General features: G+C 32.4%; 3 protein-coding genes across 3 annotated transcripts; all 3 read left to right on the top strand.

Moving 5' to 3' along the window:
• The first annotated feature begins 114 nt into the window (after positions 1-114).
• LOC108484413 (RNA polymerase sigma factor sigA-like) lies at positions 115-4,017 on the top strand. The gene is made up of 10 exons (XM_017788187.2): positions 115-407; positions 903-1,708; positions 1,792-1,990; positions 2,084-2,176; positions 2,350-2,478; positions 2,650-2,703; positions 2,786-2,863; positions 2,965-3,027; positions 3,437-3,549; positions 3,707-4,017. The coding sequence occupies exons 2-10, from the start codon at positions 1,047-1,049 to the stop codon at positions 3,813-3,815; spliced, it is 1,500 nt and encodes a 499-aa protein (XP_017643676.1). The 5' UTR covers positions 115-407; positions 903-1,046; the 3' UTR covers positions 3,816-4,017.
• Positions 4,018-6,068: 2,051 nt separating this feature from the next.
• LOC108484493 (maltose excess protein 1, chloroplastic-like) lies at positions 6,069-9,813 on the top strand. Its single transcript, XM_017788297.2, has 9 exons — positions 6,069-6,514; positions 6,994-7,167; positions 7,730-8,020; positions 8,170-8,259; positions 8,457-8,558; positions 8,655-8,773; positions 9,030-9,092; positions 9,182-9,243; positions 9,383-9,813. Exons 1-9 carry the CDS (start codon positions 6,281-6,283, stop codon positions 9,463-9,465), a joined length of 1,218 nt encoding a protein of 405 aa, XP_017643786.1. The 5' UTR covers positions 6,069-6,280; the 3' UTR covers positions 9,466-9,813.
• A 1,140-nt stretch (positions 9,814-10,953) lies between these two features.
• Positions 10,954-12,823, top strand: LOC108485692 (cytochrome P450 89A2-like). The gene has a single exon (XM_017789546.2). The coding sequence runs from the start codon at positions 11,031-11,033 to the stop codon at positions 12,573-12,575; it is 1,545 nt and encodes a 514-aa protein (XP_017645035.1). The 5' UTR covers positions 10,954-11,030; the 3' UTR covers positions 12,576-12,823.
• The last annotated feature ends 4,383 nt before the right edge of the window (positions 12,824-17,206 follow it).

The following is a 17,206-nucleotide window of genomic DNA, read 5'->3' as shown; positions in this document are numbered from 1 at the left end:
AAAGTTTAAGAAGAAAAAAAAGGAGAGAAAAAAAAAAGCAAGATGGAAAGAGCTATGAACCACTCAAAGGACCCTATCTGCTACAGCCCATTGAATATCTCCTATTCTCCTCCCCAATCCCATATCCCTCCCAATTTTCCCTTTTCTTTATATAATAAATAAATAAAAATCTCAGTATATTTTGAAAGTTATATATATTTTAATATTTATTTATTAAAAAATAATGGAGAAATTTGTAAGAAAACTGTGGAAGACAGGTTTCAACTCCGACAACCTCATGTTTTGCTAAATATTCTGATTTCCACATTGGAACATTCGTCTCTTTCTTTCTTTATTTTTTTCCTTATATTTCTTCTTGGGTGTAACATTTCCTTCCTCTTTTAGCTAATATCTACCCTTTTTTTGAGGTATGCTTTTACTCATCTATTTCTTTTTAAGTTTCTTTGCATAAAATGTCCATTGTTTTCATTTTCCCTTCATTGCATAGATATGGGTTATTCAATTTTAGTGTATTCTTGTCGTTCTTTGTTCGTAAATAACTAAAAATTACAGAACTTAATATTGCAGAAATGGAAACTTATTCCATTTGCAGCTCTGGTTTGCCTGTATTTTTTATTGATTTACAAATAGTCAGGCAATAACATAGGATATGGACACTATTCATCCAAGTTTGTGGAAATTTCTTAATGTTTGATGGTTTACAAGCTTGGAAATATGAGTTAATTCTTTTTATTGCTCTAGAAATTACAAAATTAGAGAAAAAAAAATGAATTAGTATTTTTGTTAGCATTTATTTGCTTTTATTTTCGTATAATTTTCTACTTCCATGTGTGTGTGGGTGTGGGTGTATTTCTTTTCTGTATTTTGAGAGAAATAATCCTAACATTTTTTACTCTTTTCAGTGACACAATATCATAAAGGAGTTTATCATATCAAAGAAGTTTAGCTTAATTGCCTATTGAATATACAGTTGAAGAGTTGTATGAAATTGAAACAGCTTGTTAAAATTGTGTGATGGTAATTGTGCTATCCGGAGAAGAAGCTGTATGATGGCAACAGCTGCTATTATCGGACTTACTGTCGGAAAGCGACTCTTGAGTTCTTCGTTTTCGTATTCCGATATCATTGAGAAGCACTCGTATGCTGGTGATTATGGCGGAGCTCCACATTATCAAACTGCTCCCACTAAAAGTCTAATAGTTGCAAAGAAATCATCTAATTGTAGCCAAAGTGTTCCTTCATATGATCGGCGTAGTCGGTCGATCAAAGCTCTTAAGGAGCATGTGGATACTGCTTCCCTTGTTTCAACTGCCGGACCTTGGTGTCGGGGATCCGATGATTTTGAAGAAGAAAGCTATGAACTTGACTACTCTGTGGAGGCTCTTCTTTTGTTTCAGAAGTCTATGCTCGAACAGCAATGGACTCTTTCGTTCGAAAGGACGGTGTTCACTGAATCACCAAGTAGAAAAACTAAAAAGAAGGTACCTGTTACTTGTTCTGGGGTGTCAGCTCGGCAACGGAGATTCAATACTAGGATGCAACCTAATGCTAAGCAGCTAAGATCATTGATCAGTCCAGAGCTGCTTCGAAGTCGTTTGAAGGGTTATGTGCGAGGTGTTGTAAGTGAAGAGTTGCTCAGCCATGCGGAAGTTGTTCGATTGTCGAAGAAAATCAAAACTGGACTTTCCTTGGAGGATCAGAGATTGAGGTAAACCATATATGATGTGTATGAATTGAATCATTCTAATTCAGTCTTGAAATTCAGTTCTAATTGTTGTAATGAAATCCTAGATTGAAGGAGAGGCTCGGGTGTGACCCGTCCGATGAACAGCTTGCAACTTCCTTGAAGATTTCTCGTGCTGAGTTGCGTTCAATGTTAATTGAATGTTCATTGGCAAGAGACAAATTGGCAATGAGCAATGTCCGTTTGGTTATGTCCATAGCTCAAAGATACGATAACATGGGTGCTGAAATGCCTGATCTTATTCAGGTTCATTATATCAACCATGTTTAAATACATGATAAGTTATCAATTTTTCCGGTTTTACTGCGTGATTAACTTCTTTGTTTAATTTACGTGTAGGGTGGTTTGATTGGACTATTGCGTGGCATCGAAAAATTCGATTCTTCAAAGGGATATAAAATTTCAACTTACGTTTACTGGTGGATACGTCAGGTAATGTTCATCTCTGTTTGTGAAGAAACTTTGTAGAGATTAAAAATAGATTTCGTAATACTCAACTCCATAAATGTAATATCATTATTCCTGAAAGTGACAGGTCCTATTAATATGAGTGTCGTATATGGATATGTGCGACAAGATCTAACAAAGTTTGCACTTTATCTCAGGGTGTATCGAGAGCATTAGTTGATAACTCGAGAACTTTAAGGTTGCCTACTCATATGCATGAACGACTGGGATTAATCCGAAATGCAAAATATAGACTCAAAGAGAAAGGAATAACGCCAACTATTGATGTAAGTGGCATCCACTACTATCATATGGATTAAGTTTCAATGAATTACGGTTAATCTGACTAATCATTATACTTCAAAATCAATGTTTAATATCTGTATCCGAGCCTATTTTAAGCTTATTTATTCTCTCAGTGGACTGTAAGTAATTAATTGGTAATGTTAAATTTCCAGAGGATTGCCGAGAGTCTGAACATGTCTCAGAAGAAAGTCCGGAATGCGACAGAGGTACAATACGCCCGAAAGTTACTTTCCTGGTTAACAAATACAATTGCATTTTCCGATCCTCACTATAATTTCATTAATGCAGGCAGACAGTAAGGTCTTCTCACTTGACCGCGTTGCGTTCCCCTCATTGAATGGTCTTCCTGGAGAGACTCATCATAGTGTAGGTTCCTCTAATACGAACCAACTCAATAGAATCCTGATTCCCTTGATGGTTATTTCATGTTGTTTACTATTAACCAAGTTTCGGTTTTATCTTTTCAGTACATTGCAGATCACCATGAAGAAAACAATCCTTGGCATGGAGTAGATGAAGGGGCACTCAAGGTAAATGAATACTTTAGTTCACTGATCTCTAAAAAAACTATCGAATGAACGGTTTATAATCGTAATGTCTGCACCTCTTTCTCATTCGTTTGGCTCCATCACCAGAAATTTTGACTCGGGTTTAACTTTCTTTCACTCCGATAGCACTCTACTAAGCCTTTTCTTAGCTGACTATTAGTAGATTAGTAGAAATCGAACATCGATCCTAAAATGGTCATATCTTCATTACTTCTTGTCTTGATGGCTGCTATGTTTCTCTATGCATTGTCCATGTGCTTCGTGAATTGGATTTGAATCGATCAAAGAACTTTCCAAATAAAATAGTTTTTATCCATGAGGATCCGATTAGAGCACATTTCTTTTCTGCAGGTGATGTCGTATGTAATCTTTATGAATGTTACATTTACAGGATGAAGTGAACAGACTCATCGGTATAACACTGGGAGAACGAGAAAGGGAGATCATAAAACTTTATCATGGTCTCGGTAAAGAAAGTCTTACATGGGAGGACATCAGTAAACGGTGAGTTCATTCGTATCTGCAGATTTCTAACCATACCACCTTTATTTTTCGAAGACATCAACAGTTTTCCTTTCAGTTTCATATTTCTCATGCAAATGCCATTTCGTTCTTGAGTTGTGTTTGACATTTTTTTTTTAATCTTTTGTTAATTCTTCAGCATCGGTTTGTCGAGAGAGAGAGTCCGGCAAATCGGGCTTGTCGCGCTGGAGAAACTAAAAAACGCAGCGAGGAAGGATGGAATGGAAGCTATGCTATTGAAACAGTGATTTTCGAAATTCAGATATAAACATTGGTAAAAATGATTGTATATATATACAGAAAGCAAAATTGTATCTTCAATATCAAGACTAAAAGGGCATGGCTGCCATGAACTTAAAACTCCCTGTAACCAGAGTTCAACAAACTGACTGTATTACGGATCGGGAAAAAAATTTATGCATCGAATTTTTCTGTAATTATGATGATAAACATGTTGTTTGAATGCGTATAGTGATTTTATATTTACAGTATTTCGAGAATTACTTCCATCATACTAGCTTAGCCAAATTTCCATAATTTATAAAGTTATTCAAATTGTGATACAGGGAAGGCCGAATGAAATGGTGATATGTACAGGGTAACTTTATATTGCTTTGAAAATTTAGTTTCGCAACGTGTCCTTACACCGGACATTACATTTATAAGATAAATTTTATTGCTAAAAATTTTATACGATAAATTCAATTTTTATGCATTTATAAGATTTTCCAAAATTGTATATATAAAAATAACATTACAATACACATACAATAATTAATAATTCAAATAATCAATAAAATTTCTTAAAATTTTCTAAGAGATCCTATAAGAAATCTCTATGATGCATTTTAGAGAAAACTATGATTTTTAAAAACAAAAATTTCCCAATGTTTTTAACAAAATGCAAATTTTATAAAAATTTTAACGGTTTTTTATACACTTAAAATGAACAAGGTAAAGGCAAGAAACCATGTCTGACACCATATGATAGCAAAGTCAAACAATTTAAAAATAAAACATCGGAAGGATGACTGATTATTATCTCCAACCGTTGTCGAAATAAAAACACTTAAAATGAGAAGAGTAACAGTATTGAGGAGAACGTTGAATTTTTTATTACAAAATAAAATTGTCAAAATCTTCAAAGTACTTAAAAATACTTTACTAGATTGAATAGTTTAGTGAGATGAAATTATTTTATGCTTAAGGAGCTTGATTAATATTTATACATATTTATACTAATTCTGCCGTTTTCTCCTAATTTCATGACTATAATTAAAGGTTAGGAGTACGTAAATGAAAATATAGAAAATGGTTTCATGTTTTAGTGAATATTTCAAAATGGTGTTCACAATGTCAACCACTAAAGCCACTAAGGCAACTCCCACGTTGCCCAAAAAACCTACATGCACGACATAACACAAATCTAGAATTCCAGTGAAAATTGAAACAACGATGACAATACAAGATTCATTACATTTATATCAAATAATAAAGTTGAAACTTGTTGAAAGATAAGTTTCAGCGAATATTTTACTTAAAATAATAGAATTTACCACCGTTCTCTTGGGTGGCACTGGCTGGTTTACTCTTTGCCTTTAGCTAGGTTGCAGCTCGCTTCGAAGCAGCAGCTGGTAGAGCCTCAACTCCACCTGCTAAAGCCAGGATACTCCGAAATTTCTGACCGTCTTCTAACCGGCGCAGGCTTTCCAACTGGACATCTTCCTCCTCATGCACTCCAATAGTTGCTTCTTGTTCCTTTGCTCACTGGCGAACATGCCCATCCTGGTCTCCATAACCATGCCACCATAAAGTTTAAACGCCTCTGCATACCTAGCATCACCTCTAGGCACCACAACCTTGTCAGTTCTTATACCTTCGACTTCATACATGACGTAGCACTGAAGATTAAGCTCATCTCTTGGCTCTTGGAATAAAGATGCTGGACGGTACTTATCCCGCAAGGCAACTCATTCTCCTTATCGCCCTCGGTACTGGCTAGTCGAGCACAGAGCTGGGCAATTAAAGTGTCATACCTCATCCGCAGCCTGCTTTGAGCCTTGGTGAAATCATTCAGTTGTGGCACCAAGATCTGCCCTGCAACCTTCTGTACTACTTGGTCCTCCCCGAATTTGTGGAGCAACTTAGCCTGCTGCTGCTCGTAGTTGAGACATTTTTATCAAGCTTTTAACTGCTTTGAAATTTTGTTAATATTTAATTAGATAAGCTAAAATATGAAATTGTATAATTAGCAAAGTAGTTCAGCAAAACAAAGCAAATGATAAACAAGGCAAACGAGGAACTCATACTTGTAACTTATTCAAGTTTTTAATTGGAAAAAATTTAAATTTAAATTTTATAAAATCCGAGTTTAAACTATTGATTGAACTAAATTCAAACTTTTATATTATTAATTTATTTTCAAATAAGCTCTAAATACTCGAGGGTTTAAAAAATATCGAACTTCAAAGCTCGAATCCAGCTCGAATCCAGCTCGAATTTAGAAATATTCAAACTCAACTTGTGTCGATTATACCTCTACTCCGATCTCGAAAATTAAATAAAATAATATGCTACTATAACTTTCCACGTGTCACATCTAGACTCCGTAGACTGCCATATCAATCATCCCACCAGAGCTCACTTCCCTCTTTGTCTTTTCACTCACCCTCTCAAACTCAATAACAGATATTTTTTGGTATCGAACGGTTCAATGGCTGATTCATTGAGTTTGCCTATAGCCTCCATTGCTGCCAATTATGATCACTCTTCCTTGCTTTCTCGAAACTCCGCTTTCTCTTCACGTTTACTGCCTTCTAAGTGCTTCTCTTCCGGTAAGAACAAGTTGAATTTGTCGTCTCTGGGTCAATACTCCTTCCACTCGATCCACCACCGAGTCAGCACGATTCGTGCTCTCGATTCAGACGTTCCTCACCCGCTTCACAAGGTAGATTACGAACTCTTCTGAAATTCAATTCCAGAAAATAATTAAACAGTTGCAGTTATTGACAGTGACAGTTCATTGATAATCATTTTTTTATCCTTCTCTATTTATTTATTCATTTGTGATCACTATTTTGAGCAATCGAATAAGGAATTCAATTGAAGCCAGATATCTTTGAGAAAATAACAGATTAATTGTTAAGGTGGTGTTTCAGTTCTTCAATTTTCACTGTCCACAAGTTAAAAAGATCGATTACTTTTTAATATGATTTTTCTTCTGTTTCTTAAAAGAGAAAATAGTCCTTCAAAGACCCTACGTGATCGATTGGTTTGCAATTTCACGCATTCTAGGCTTAGGTAAATCTATAGAAACAAATGGAAGGGATTTGGGATTTAAAGATTAACTTAACCTATTTGAATTTGTGCATGTTAAAATGCATTCATCCTTTTTTTTTTTCTTGTGTTTGTTGTGGAATTTGAAAGGGATCAGTAGATTTTAAGAGTAAAAGGAGCTATGAGCAATGGGATTCATTGACATCAACGTTTTCAGGAGCTGCAAATATACCATTTTTATTGCTTCAATTGCCTCAGATCATCCTCAACGCACGCAATCTTCTGGCAGGAAATAAGACTGCCCTTTTGGCAGTACCATGGCTGGTAATCTAGAATTGCAGTTAGATTTTTTCTGGTTTACTTGAGATTTATGTTCTTCTGTTTATGTATTATTGTTTTCCTGGTACTTTTTTATGATATCTTGAAGCCAAAAGTTAAGGGTTAAAGAACACATGAATTATTAAAGAGGACTTCTGGCCTTTTATCAATTATAGTAGGAGCAATAAACTAAATATCATTGCCTTCTCTGTTTCGAAAATACCCACACGAGCCCATGAACTTCAATTCCTTTCACCGAGAGCAATGGAATGATGAATTCAACATATTTTGTGGTTTAGTGTGAAATATATGTAAATAGAAAATAGATACAGAGTTGCATAGGTTTTTTTGTGGAGTCCTGAGTACAGTTTTCCCCGCTTATAGTCAGCTGCAAAAACCTTTCAAGAACGTCTATTTATGACAAGTTTAATCTCTTCTGAGCAGTTGTTATGCCCTTTACTTTACGGAGCTTTTATAAACTTAAGTTTTGATGTATTTCTTGAATTTGTGCAATGGACCAAATGAAGATGTTTCTAGGAACCTAAGGAAGGGGATGTTGTACATGCAGGGAATGTTGACTGGTTTACTTGGAAACCTTTCATTGCTTTCTTACTTTGCCAAGAAAAAGGAAAAGGAGGCTGCTGTGGTGCAAACACTAGGAGTGCTATCAACATATGTGGTGATTAGTCAGCTTACGATGGCAGAAGCTATGCCTCTCCCTCACTTTGCGGCCACTTCGGTTGTTGTGGGTTCTGGACTCATTTTAAATTTGTTGAATTACTACAACATACTCAACAGAAGAATCTGGCAAATTTGGGAAGATTTTATTACTGTTGGTGGACTTTCTGTGCTTCCCCAGGTTAGCTCTTTTCCCGCTGTTCTCTGCTTGCACTTAAAAGTCCCTGTGCACACACAAACTTGAATATGATATATTTACAGATCATCAAAATCTATGTGTGTATATATATATTTCAAGTCTCACCATCTTTTGTACCAATTTGAGTACAGATAATGTGGTCTACATTTGTCCCATACATACCCAATAGCATCTTGCCGGGGGCAATAGCATTTATTCTAGCTGTAGCAGCTGTAACTATGGTAAGATCTATCTGCTACTATATGATATGTTAAATTTTCTGTTTCTAGCAATGAGCTTAAACTTTTTCCTTTTATCAGGAAGAATTGGCAAGCAATGAGACTCCTTGTTCTTTCTATTTCGGTTGTTTTAGAAACGACTATTAAACATAGGCAGTACAATTGCACCCTTTTAAACTTGCACTTGCCAAGATTTGCAGGCACATACAGGCAAACTTTCAGAGAAAGGTGTGAAATTCGTGGGAGCTATTTCTGGATGGACAGCAACTCTTCTTTTCATGTGGATGCCAGTTTCACAAATGGTAATTCATGTTTAATATTTTGTATCTAAGGCTATGATCAATTAATTTTGGTTGATTCGAATGCGTACCTGATTAAGATTTGTGCTTCCTTTTCAGTGGACAAATTTTCTGAATCCTGATAATATTAAAGGCCTATCAGCGATTTCAATGTTGCTTGCTATGACTGGAAATGGACTTATGATCCCCCGTGCACTATTCATTCGTGATTTTATGTGGTAATTACTCATTAAATCGTATTTATTGTTTTGTTTTTTATAAATGATTCCAGCTACTTGCACACGTTAGTAAAACCAAGCAGACTGAATGTTAAGTGACGTCAGACTCGACCACTTTTGAGTTCTGATTGTCATTACATCGGCTATCCTTATTATTGTTACTGAATGTTAAGTGACGTCAGACTTGACCACTTTTGAGTTCTGATTGTCCTTACATCGTCTATCCTTATTATTGTTGATTCTACTGACTTTCCAGGTTCACTGGTTCTACTTGGGGGACAGTCTCTTATGGTTACGCGAATATTGTATGCTTATACATGTAAGGGCCGTGCGTTTTATCATACAGGTTAATTTTTATTACCTGTTGCATATCATGAGAAGTGTCTCAATCATTTTCTACCATTCCAGCTTCAACTCTATCGGCCGGGAATTCTTCATTGCAGCAACAGTCGGTTTAATTTCATGGCTAGGTTGTTTATCCACCACTATTAAACTATCCTATGTCCTTTACTCTTATCAACCAGAGACATAGAGAAGTGAAAACAAATTTAATGTGTTTTTTGCCTTAGAATTTTGAGATGTATCTAATTAATCTCCCCCTACCAACAGGAATAACACTCTGGAGAGACACCGTTGTGCATGAATACGATTCGCCAATAAGAACTTTGAAAGAGTTGGTTTTTGGATCATAAGTTGAAGACACTGCCACAAGCTGGAATGATACAAACACGACCTGGTTGCATGATCATATATCCTTTTTGCCCGGATCTGAATCCGGTTTGCAGCCGGATACTCTGCCAACTAAAAAGCTATCCAAAACTGTATTACGTTGTTATATAAATTTTGACACGTTAATATATTCTTATCGTGTTTTTGTAATCTTTTTTCCTTTTTTGTATCTAATGTTAAGTAGGTTTAAGTCTAACAAATAGAATGATCATTTGTACTTAGTACTGGGATAGAATTAAGGATGGGGATAATACAATTCTCTAATAATAATTGTTAATGGAGAAGCTTTATTCTTGGCACACTCCAAGAAAGCTTTCATGGTGGTTGGATATTTAGTCTTCATATTTCAAATTCTAATAATAACAAAATTTAAGATTTGTTGACTTAATCCAAAATATGAACAGAAATTTATGCTAAATGTTAGATGCCGGGCTTTAGTTTTCACCATAACAAGTTGATTCCTTCGGTGTTCAAATAAAAAATGGTTCTAGATGATTATATAAAAAATAAACCATTCGGCTACTTTTATCATTTCATAATCAAATCAATCTTATTTTATTTTTAAATTTTTGATAAATTAATATTTAAATCGTTTCACATTCAAAATCCTATAATTGTGAACATTAAAAGTTGGATACTTTTTTTCAAATAATAATAAATAATATATGATAACTTTATTTATAAATATTTGAGTTACTGTGTGTATATAAATGAGGTAATTTTTGAAATAAAGTGATGGGTCATTTGTTAATATATGTGCAACCCTATATAAAATAAAATTCTAACTTCACATGAAATAATTTTTCATATATATTTAATTATCAATGGATTTAAGAGTTAATTTTAGATAGATTCTAAAATTAAAGTAATTCTTTGAGAGTTTTAAATTTATTATAAAGCTTTTTAAGTTTTCATAACCATCCCAGAGTTTTTTTTTTATTTCTTCGATTTTATTCTTTCTCAATGAAATTTTCTTTTTAAATTTTAATTTTCCCATCTCTTAATTATTCCTTTTATAATGTTAAATGACAGAATTTTTGTAGAACAATCTATAAGAATTTATTTTTATTTATTATGTATCTTAAAGTGACTTAATTATAAATAAAATCATTTTTAATATGATCTCTTTGTAAAATATTTAAAAGTATTAAATTTTTAATTTATTTGTTAACTAGTTAATTTAAATAAAAGTAACATTAATTTTTTAATAAAATAATACTTATATATATATATCTAATGTATTATTAAAAATAATAACATAATACTTCATCATTAAATTAAATAAAAAATATAAAAAAAATATAAATAGATAATAATAATTTTATTTAAATATAATTAAATAATATTTAATATTTAATTATATTTAAATACAATTATTAATATTTATTTATAAATCCTCCTCTATTAATAAAAATAATAATAAAACAAAGAAAAACACAGCCAAGCCAGCTCTTTATAAATTGAAAACCCAAGTTTTTATTCTTCACATCATCTTTCCTCTTAACATTTTTATCCACGTACAGAAACAATGGGAACCTGGTTCCTTATCCTCCTCGCAGCCGCCATTGTTGCTCTGCTCAAACCTTTCATCAACCTCAATTCCCCTTCTAAAAAGCCTCCCAAAACTCTTCCTCCAGGCCCTTCCACTTTCCCCATCATCGGCAACCTCATATGGCTCACCAAATCCTTCTTCGAAATCGAACCCATGCTCCATACCCTCAGCTCTAAACTCGGTCCAATGGTCACTCTCCACATCGGTCCTCGTCCCTCCATTTTCGTCTTCGACCGTACCCTTGCTCACCAAGCTCTTGTTCAAAACGGTTCCATCTTTTCAGACCGCCCCAAAGCCCTTCCCACCAACGAGTTCATGACTTGCCACCAACGTAACATCAGTTCCGGCACTTACGGCCCCACATGGCGGCTTTTGCGCCGGAACCTCACGTCGGAAATCCTCCATCCTTTGCGTATAAAATCCTATTCCCATGCACGTAAATGGGTTTTGGACATTCTTTTGAATAATTTAATGAAAAAGTCAAAAACCGGAGAACCAGTTGAGGTTTTGTCTCATTTCCGACATGCCATGTTTTGTTTACTGGTTTTGATGTGCTTCGGTGACAAGCTTAGCCAACAACAAATCGAAAAGATCGAAGTTGTCACTCGAAAGATTCTTTTGAGTTCTGATCAGTTCAATATACTTAATGTTTGTCCAAGTGTTACCAAGGTTTTGTTTCGACATCAATGGCGGAAGCTCTTCCAGTTACGTAAAGATCGAGAAAATGCACTGCTTCCATTGATAAGAGCAAGAAGAAAAGCTAAAGATGAATCGAAAAGCAAGGAAACTGATGATTATGTGTTGGCTTACGTCGATACTTTATTGGACTTAGAGCTGCCATTGGAGAAAAGGAAATTCAATGAAGAAGAAATCGTGACATTAACCTCTGAGTTTCTTAACGCCGGCACCGATACAACCACTACAGCTCTACAATGGATAATGGCGAATTTGGTGAAATACCCTAAAATTCAAAACAAATTATGGCTCGAAATCAAAAGCGTAATGGGAGATAATGATGATGAAGAAATCAAAGAAGATGATTTGCAGAAGATACCGTATTTAAAAGCAGTGATATTGGAAGGCCTGAGACGTCACCCGCCAGGCCACTTCGTGTTACCCCATCGTACGACGGAAGACACCGTGTTGGGTGGTTTTTGGGTGCCGAAAAACGGGACGATCAATTTCATGGTGGCGGATATGGGGTGGGATCCGAAAGTTTGGGAAGATCCGATGGCGTTTAAGCCCGAAAGGTTCTTGAAAACCGATGATTTTAATGGCGAAGTGTTTGATTTAACAGGGAGTAGAGAGATTAAAATGATGCCGTTTGGTGTGGGAAGAAGGATTTGTCCTGCACTTGGGTTAGCTCTTCTTCATTTGGAGTATTTTGTGGGGAACATGATATGGAAATATGAATGGAAAGCCATGGATGGAGATTCCATTAGCTTGGAAGAGAAACAAGAGTTCACTGTTGTGATGAAAACGCCATTAGAGGCCCAGATTTCAGATAGGAACAAGATATAAATTAGCAGACCTAACATTTCACTATGTTATAATCGCTTTAAAATATCTATATATTACCCACTACATATGTGATTTGTTATACATGCATACATATATATATATATATATATATATATATATATATATTGTATTAAGTTGATTTAGATGCATATAACCTTTTAACCTTTAGTATCATGTTGTATTGTATGCACTATTAGTTTGTCATAATCATCTTTATACAAGGATTATTACTTGATGGCATTGTTTTATGCATGCATGTGATTATTATTTTAGGGTTTGATTTTTTTAAAAGCTAATCAGCATAATTAAAAATTATAAATTCAATTACAATTATATCATCAAATTAATATTTGAAAATTCACTAGATTGGTGTTGGCATTAGGAGAAGCAAGCTGATAGTGGAACTAGTGGCATTCCTTTTCGGATAAGAAAGTGACCTCGCCGGCCCGTTCCGATAATAGTGATTAATTCTCTAGTCGCAGGTACTCTCTAAAAAGATAAATGACTGGCCATAAAATGTGCTTCATTTTTGTAAGTGAAACATTTTTTTCTCACTATTAAACCAATAACATTTAATAAATGCAATTTTTTTTTTGAAAGCAAAAATATCTATATTATTATTTAAGCCCATGTTTGAGTTTGTATCGCAAATCAACCCGGCACCAACTCCTCAATTAGAAAAATCACAAAATATCATTCCATAATTAAAATATGTTATATTATTTGATAGTACTTCAATATTTTATTTAAAAAATTACATGTGATTAGATTTGAAATTGTGTTATTCAGTATCAATAAAATATTAACTTTACCACTTACCCAAATTTTTTTAATATAATATTTACATTTTAATTGTATTATGCATATTTTATTACTCTCATTAATTGTATATATTGATAATTAGTACATTTAGTATTCTTAATATGTATTTGCATGTTTAAATTTCATTATACTCACAATTTAATTTATTATTTTTCATTCTAATATCATATATATTTAATACATTATTATTAATTAATTTCTAACACTATATTTCATTAATTATTAAATATTATTTTTAAACTAATTTTATATTTTAAATACATAATTCTCTTATGCATATGCGCATTCGATAAAATTTCTAATTTTAATAATTTCATTGTCATTTGTAAATTCAATACAATAATATCCAGATGGGATCTATATTATAAATAATATATAAGTTATTCTTTATAAAAAATTTTCCGATAAAATGTCGTCTTCCTTTTATAATCATCTGACGTATCATCGACTGCATTTCACTGTCACCATTTGCAAATAAATTTTCCCTAATAAAGCCAAAATAATAATAATAATTAATTAAATATTGTTGCCGGATTTATGAGTCAATTTAAGATGACATTTTCAATATGATTTTAAAATTTAATTTTCATAAATAAATTTTATATAAACAAAATTATTAATTTTCATAAATAAATTTTTATATAATTTTTTTACCAATTTTTATAAATGTGTGGTGCAAATTTCATGAAAAATTTGCTAGATCATAATGATGTCAATATCTACACATGAATATATTTATTTCTTATATTTAAAGATTATTAAATCTAAACATTATTTATTAACGTGATAGTTAAGGTATTCATCGCCGCATATACGACCTCAGTTTAAATCGCACTAATTAGGGCTACACCCTTCTCTTATAATTTAATAATGATAAAACTATCTTTTGCCATTGGACTTTTCTTCATGTTTACCTATGCTTGTAGTGAGGGAGGTTCTAAGTTTGACATTTGCTTGCTCGTCACTTCCTACCTTGTCTTTGTCTTACAAAGTTTTATATTTTAGCCAATAAAACATGATTTTATGGTCGCTCCATCTGCTTTCTTCGTATGCATTTATTTACATATGTACCAACATTTAAGAAATTTTCAATCCCAATAAATTAAATAATAAAAAAGTCAGCACTCAATTGCTTCATTATAGATTTTTATTATATTTGTTTTTTATTATACAATATTTAGAAATATTTATAAACCCTCAACCTTTAAATAGAAGGATAATGCGTTATAGCGCACTCGAACCCACGTCTTCCTATACTAACAACAATACCAACACTAATCGAGTTAAAACTCAATCAGCTATTCACTTCTCACTTAGGCTAACATCATTCAAGTGCTCCTATGAATTAAGCTTACATCATTCAAAATTGAGTGTGATTTTTTATATATGAATATATGTTTAATATGGGTATATCTAATCTATATTATTATTTAAGTTTTTATTGAATTGTTGTTAGGAGTCAACAGTATTAACTCGTTAAGAAAATTACAAAAATTTTATCCTAAATAAAAATAAATTATATTATTCAAGGGTATTTTAATATTTTTTAAAAGTCAATAAAAAATTGCATATAGTCAATTTTGAACCTATATTATTTACATTAATAGAACATGCATTAACTTTATCATTAAAACCAAAGCTTTATTTTAATATATATATTTTATTACATTCATCAATTGTATATATTGATAATATTGATGACAATACCCGATAAACTGTACATTTCATTATTTATTAATTAGTTTCAAATCATATATTTTATTATTTATTATATGTTATTTTAAAACTGACATTTGTGTTTTAAATATGTCGTTTTCCCATGTATATACATGTTGCTTTTAATGGGTTTTTTCTTTGACCAACAAGCTCTTGCCATGTGGCTTTTTTTTCCCACTATTATAACACTTTCCTTCGAATTTTTTGTTGTTAACGTGGTTATTGGAACCTCCCCCTTCACAAATGCTCCTTTCGCCTTAATGACCTTTAGATTTGTCATCATTTTTCTTGGACTCGCCATTGTCGTGTTGCTTGAATCTCATTTCGCCTCTATTAGCATATAGAGTGTCTCTTCTTCATTCTTTAGTGAGACTTCTCCCATTTGTTTAGTTAATGCTTCTTGACAAACTAACAAATTTTCAAATTCGACAAGTGATAGTTGATTTTGCCATCATTGTATAGTAGAAAAAAAACTCCTATATTCTGACTTCAACACATTGATGATGATCCATTTCATCCTAGTATCATCGATAGAAGCTTTAGGATCCAACTCAGAATGTCTCTCGACATAACATTTTTACTTTGTAAAAATATTGTGTTATTAACATATTTCCTTGTGCCACTAACAACAATTCACTTTCTAGAAGTTTGAGCTTCATATCATTCTTTTTAGAAAACAACTTGGAGAGCATATCCCAAGCTTGTTCTGGATTTTGACATCACAAATATGTTCTAACACATCCTCCTCGACGGTTATCTTTAAGACGGACATTGCCTTACTAGCTTTTATTTTTTATTTTCTTAGAGTATCACTTGCATCCTTGACTTCTATTTGCATCACTTCATTATTACAGACAACCTCTCAAAAGTATTTTCCTTGCATGTAAAAGACATTATGCTAGTTGATCATGTATTATAGTTGTTGTTGTTATTAAGCTTCTTCATTATGCCGACAACTTACATATTTGTCACAAATGAATACCTAAATAGTGAAAATAGTTCGTGACAATGCACCAAATCTTTTTTTAGTCAAAACTTTTTCTAAACATAAAATTTCACATCACCACACTTTCCTCCAACAAATAAGCATAGACTCGAAATTTGAAATTTTCATTTCAAATAAATTTTATGGTACACATTCGAATATGCATATAAAAGTTTGGATTATTTTAAAATATATAAACTAAAATCGATGAAGTCACTGATATAATCATAAATAATTTAAGTTGATCTCAAATCTTCAATTAATGTTTAAATTATGAAAAATGTTTATACTATTGAATTTGGATAACTTAGGGCCGCAAAGAATGGACAGTTTGATAATAGCTAAATAAATTCAACATTGAAAAATTTTGGCATTGACTTTCTGATTTTGAAAAATATTCAATGATTTTAAAAATAAATTCAACATTAAAAAAATTGGCATTGACTTTCTGTTTTTTTTAAATATTCAAGGTTTTGATTTTCTATTAGGATATTAAGATTATAATATAGGTACATATTTAAATTGGTGAAAATTTCAGTAAATTCGATGAATCAAAATGGTTGAATCTATCTCAGTTACATTAAAAGGAAATAAAATATTAAATAAATATTAAACTCAGTAGGTAATTAATAAAAATATGTTTAATTAAATGCTAGTCTTTAATCTAGATTCAAAATCAATAGGTTAAAACTTTTTAAAATAATAAAATAAAATGTCATAGTTGAATTTGCTAATGCATAAAGTGAGGGACGTTCAAAGTTTGACATTTGCTTGCTTTCTAGTTCCCATGCTTTTTATCTTGCGCAGCTTTATAATTTTTTATTTTTCAAGTATGAACCCATAAAAAAAGAACATGGTCAAATCAAATTTTCAATAGTTGTATTCAATTGTAATAAATTTAAATGTATCATACATTACTAATGAAATAAGACTATTTATTTATCCCGTAATAGTGTCTTATATCGAGTAAAACAACTTAATTTGGTAGGGTATTTTTATATGGGCAGTACGTTTATCTGCTGTTAGTATAAAAATAACGGTGACGGTGAAATTAAATATTATAGTGTGAAATAAAAAAAAAAATTTAAATACACTACATCAGAGGTAA

This window comes from Gossypium arboreum, chromosome 8 (genome assembly GCF_025698485.1).
Source record: "Gossypium arboreum isolate Shixiya-1 chromosome 8, ASM2569848v2, whole genome shotgun sequence".
Taxonomy (NCBI): Eukaryota; Viridiplantae; Streptophyta; class Magnoliopsida; order Malvales; family Malvaceae; genus Gossypium; species Gossypium arboreum.
This window is presented reverse-complemented; position numbering and strand designations above follow the sequence as displayed.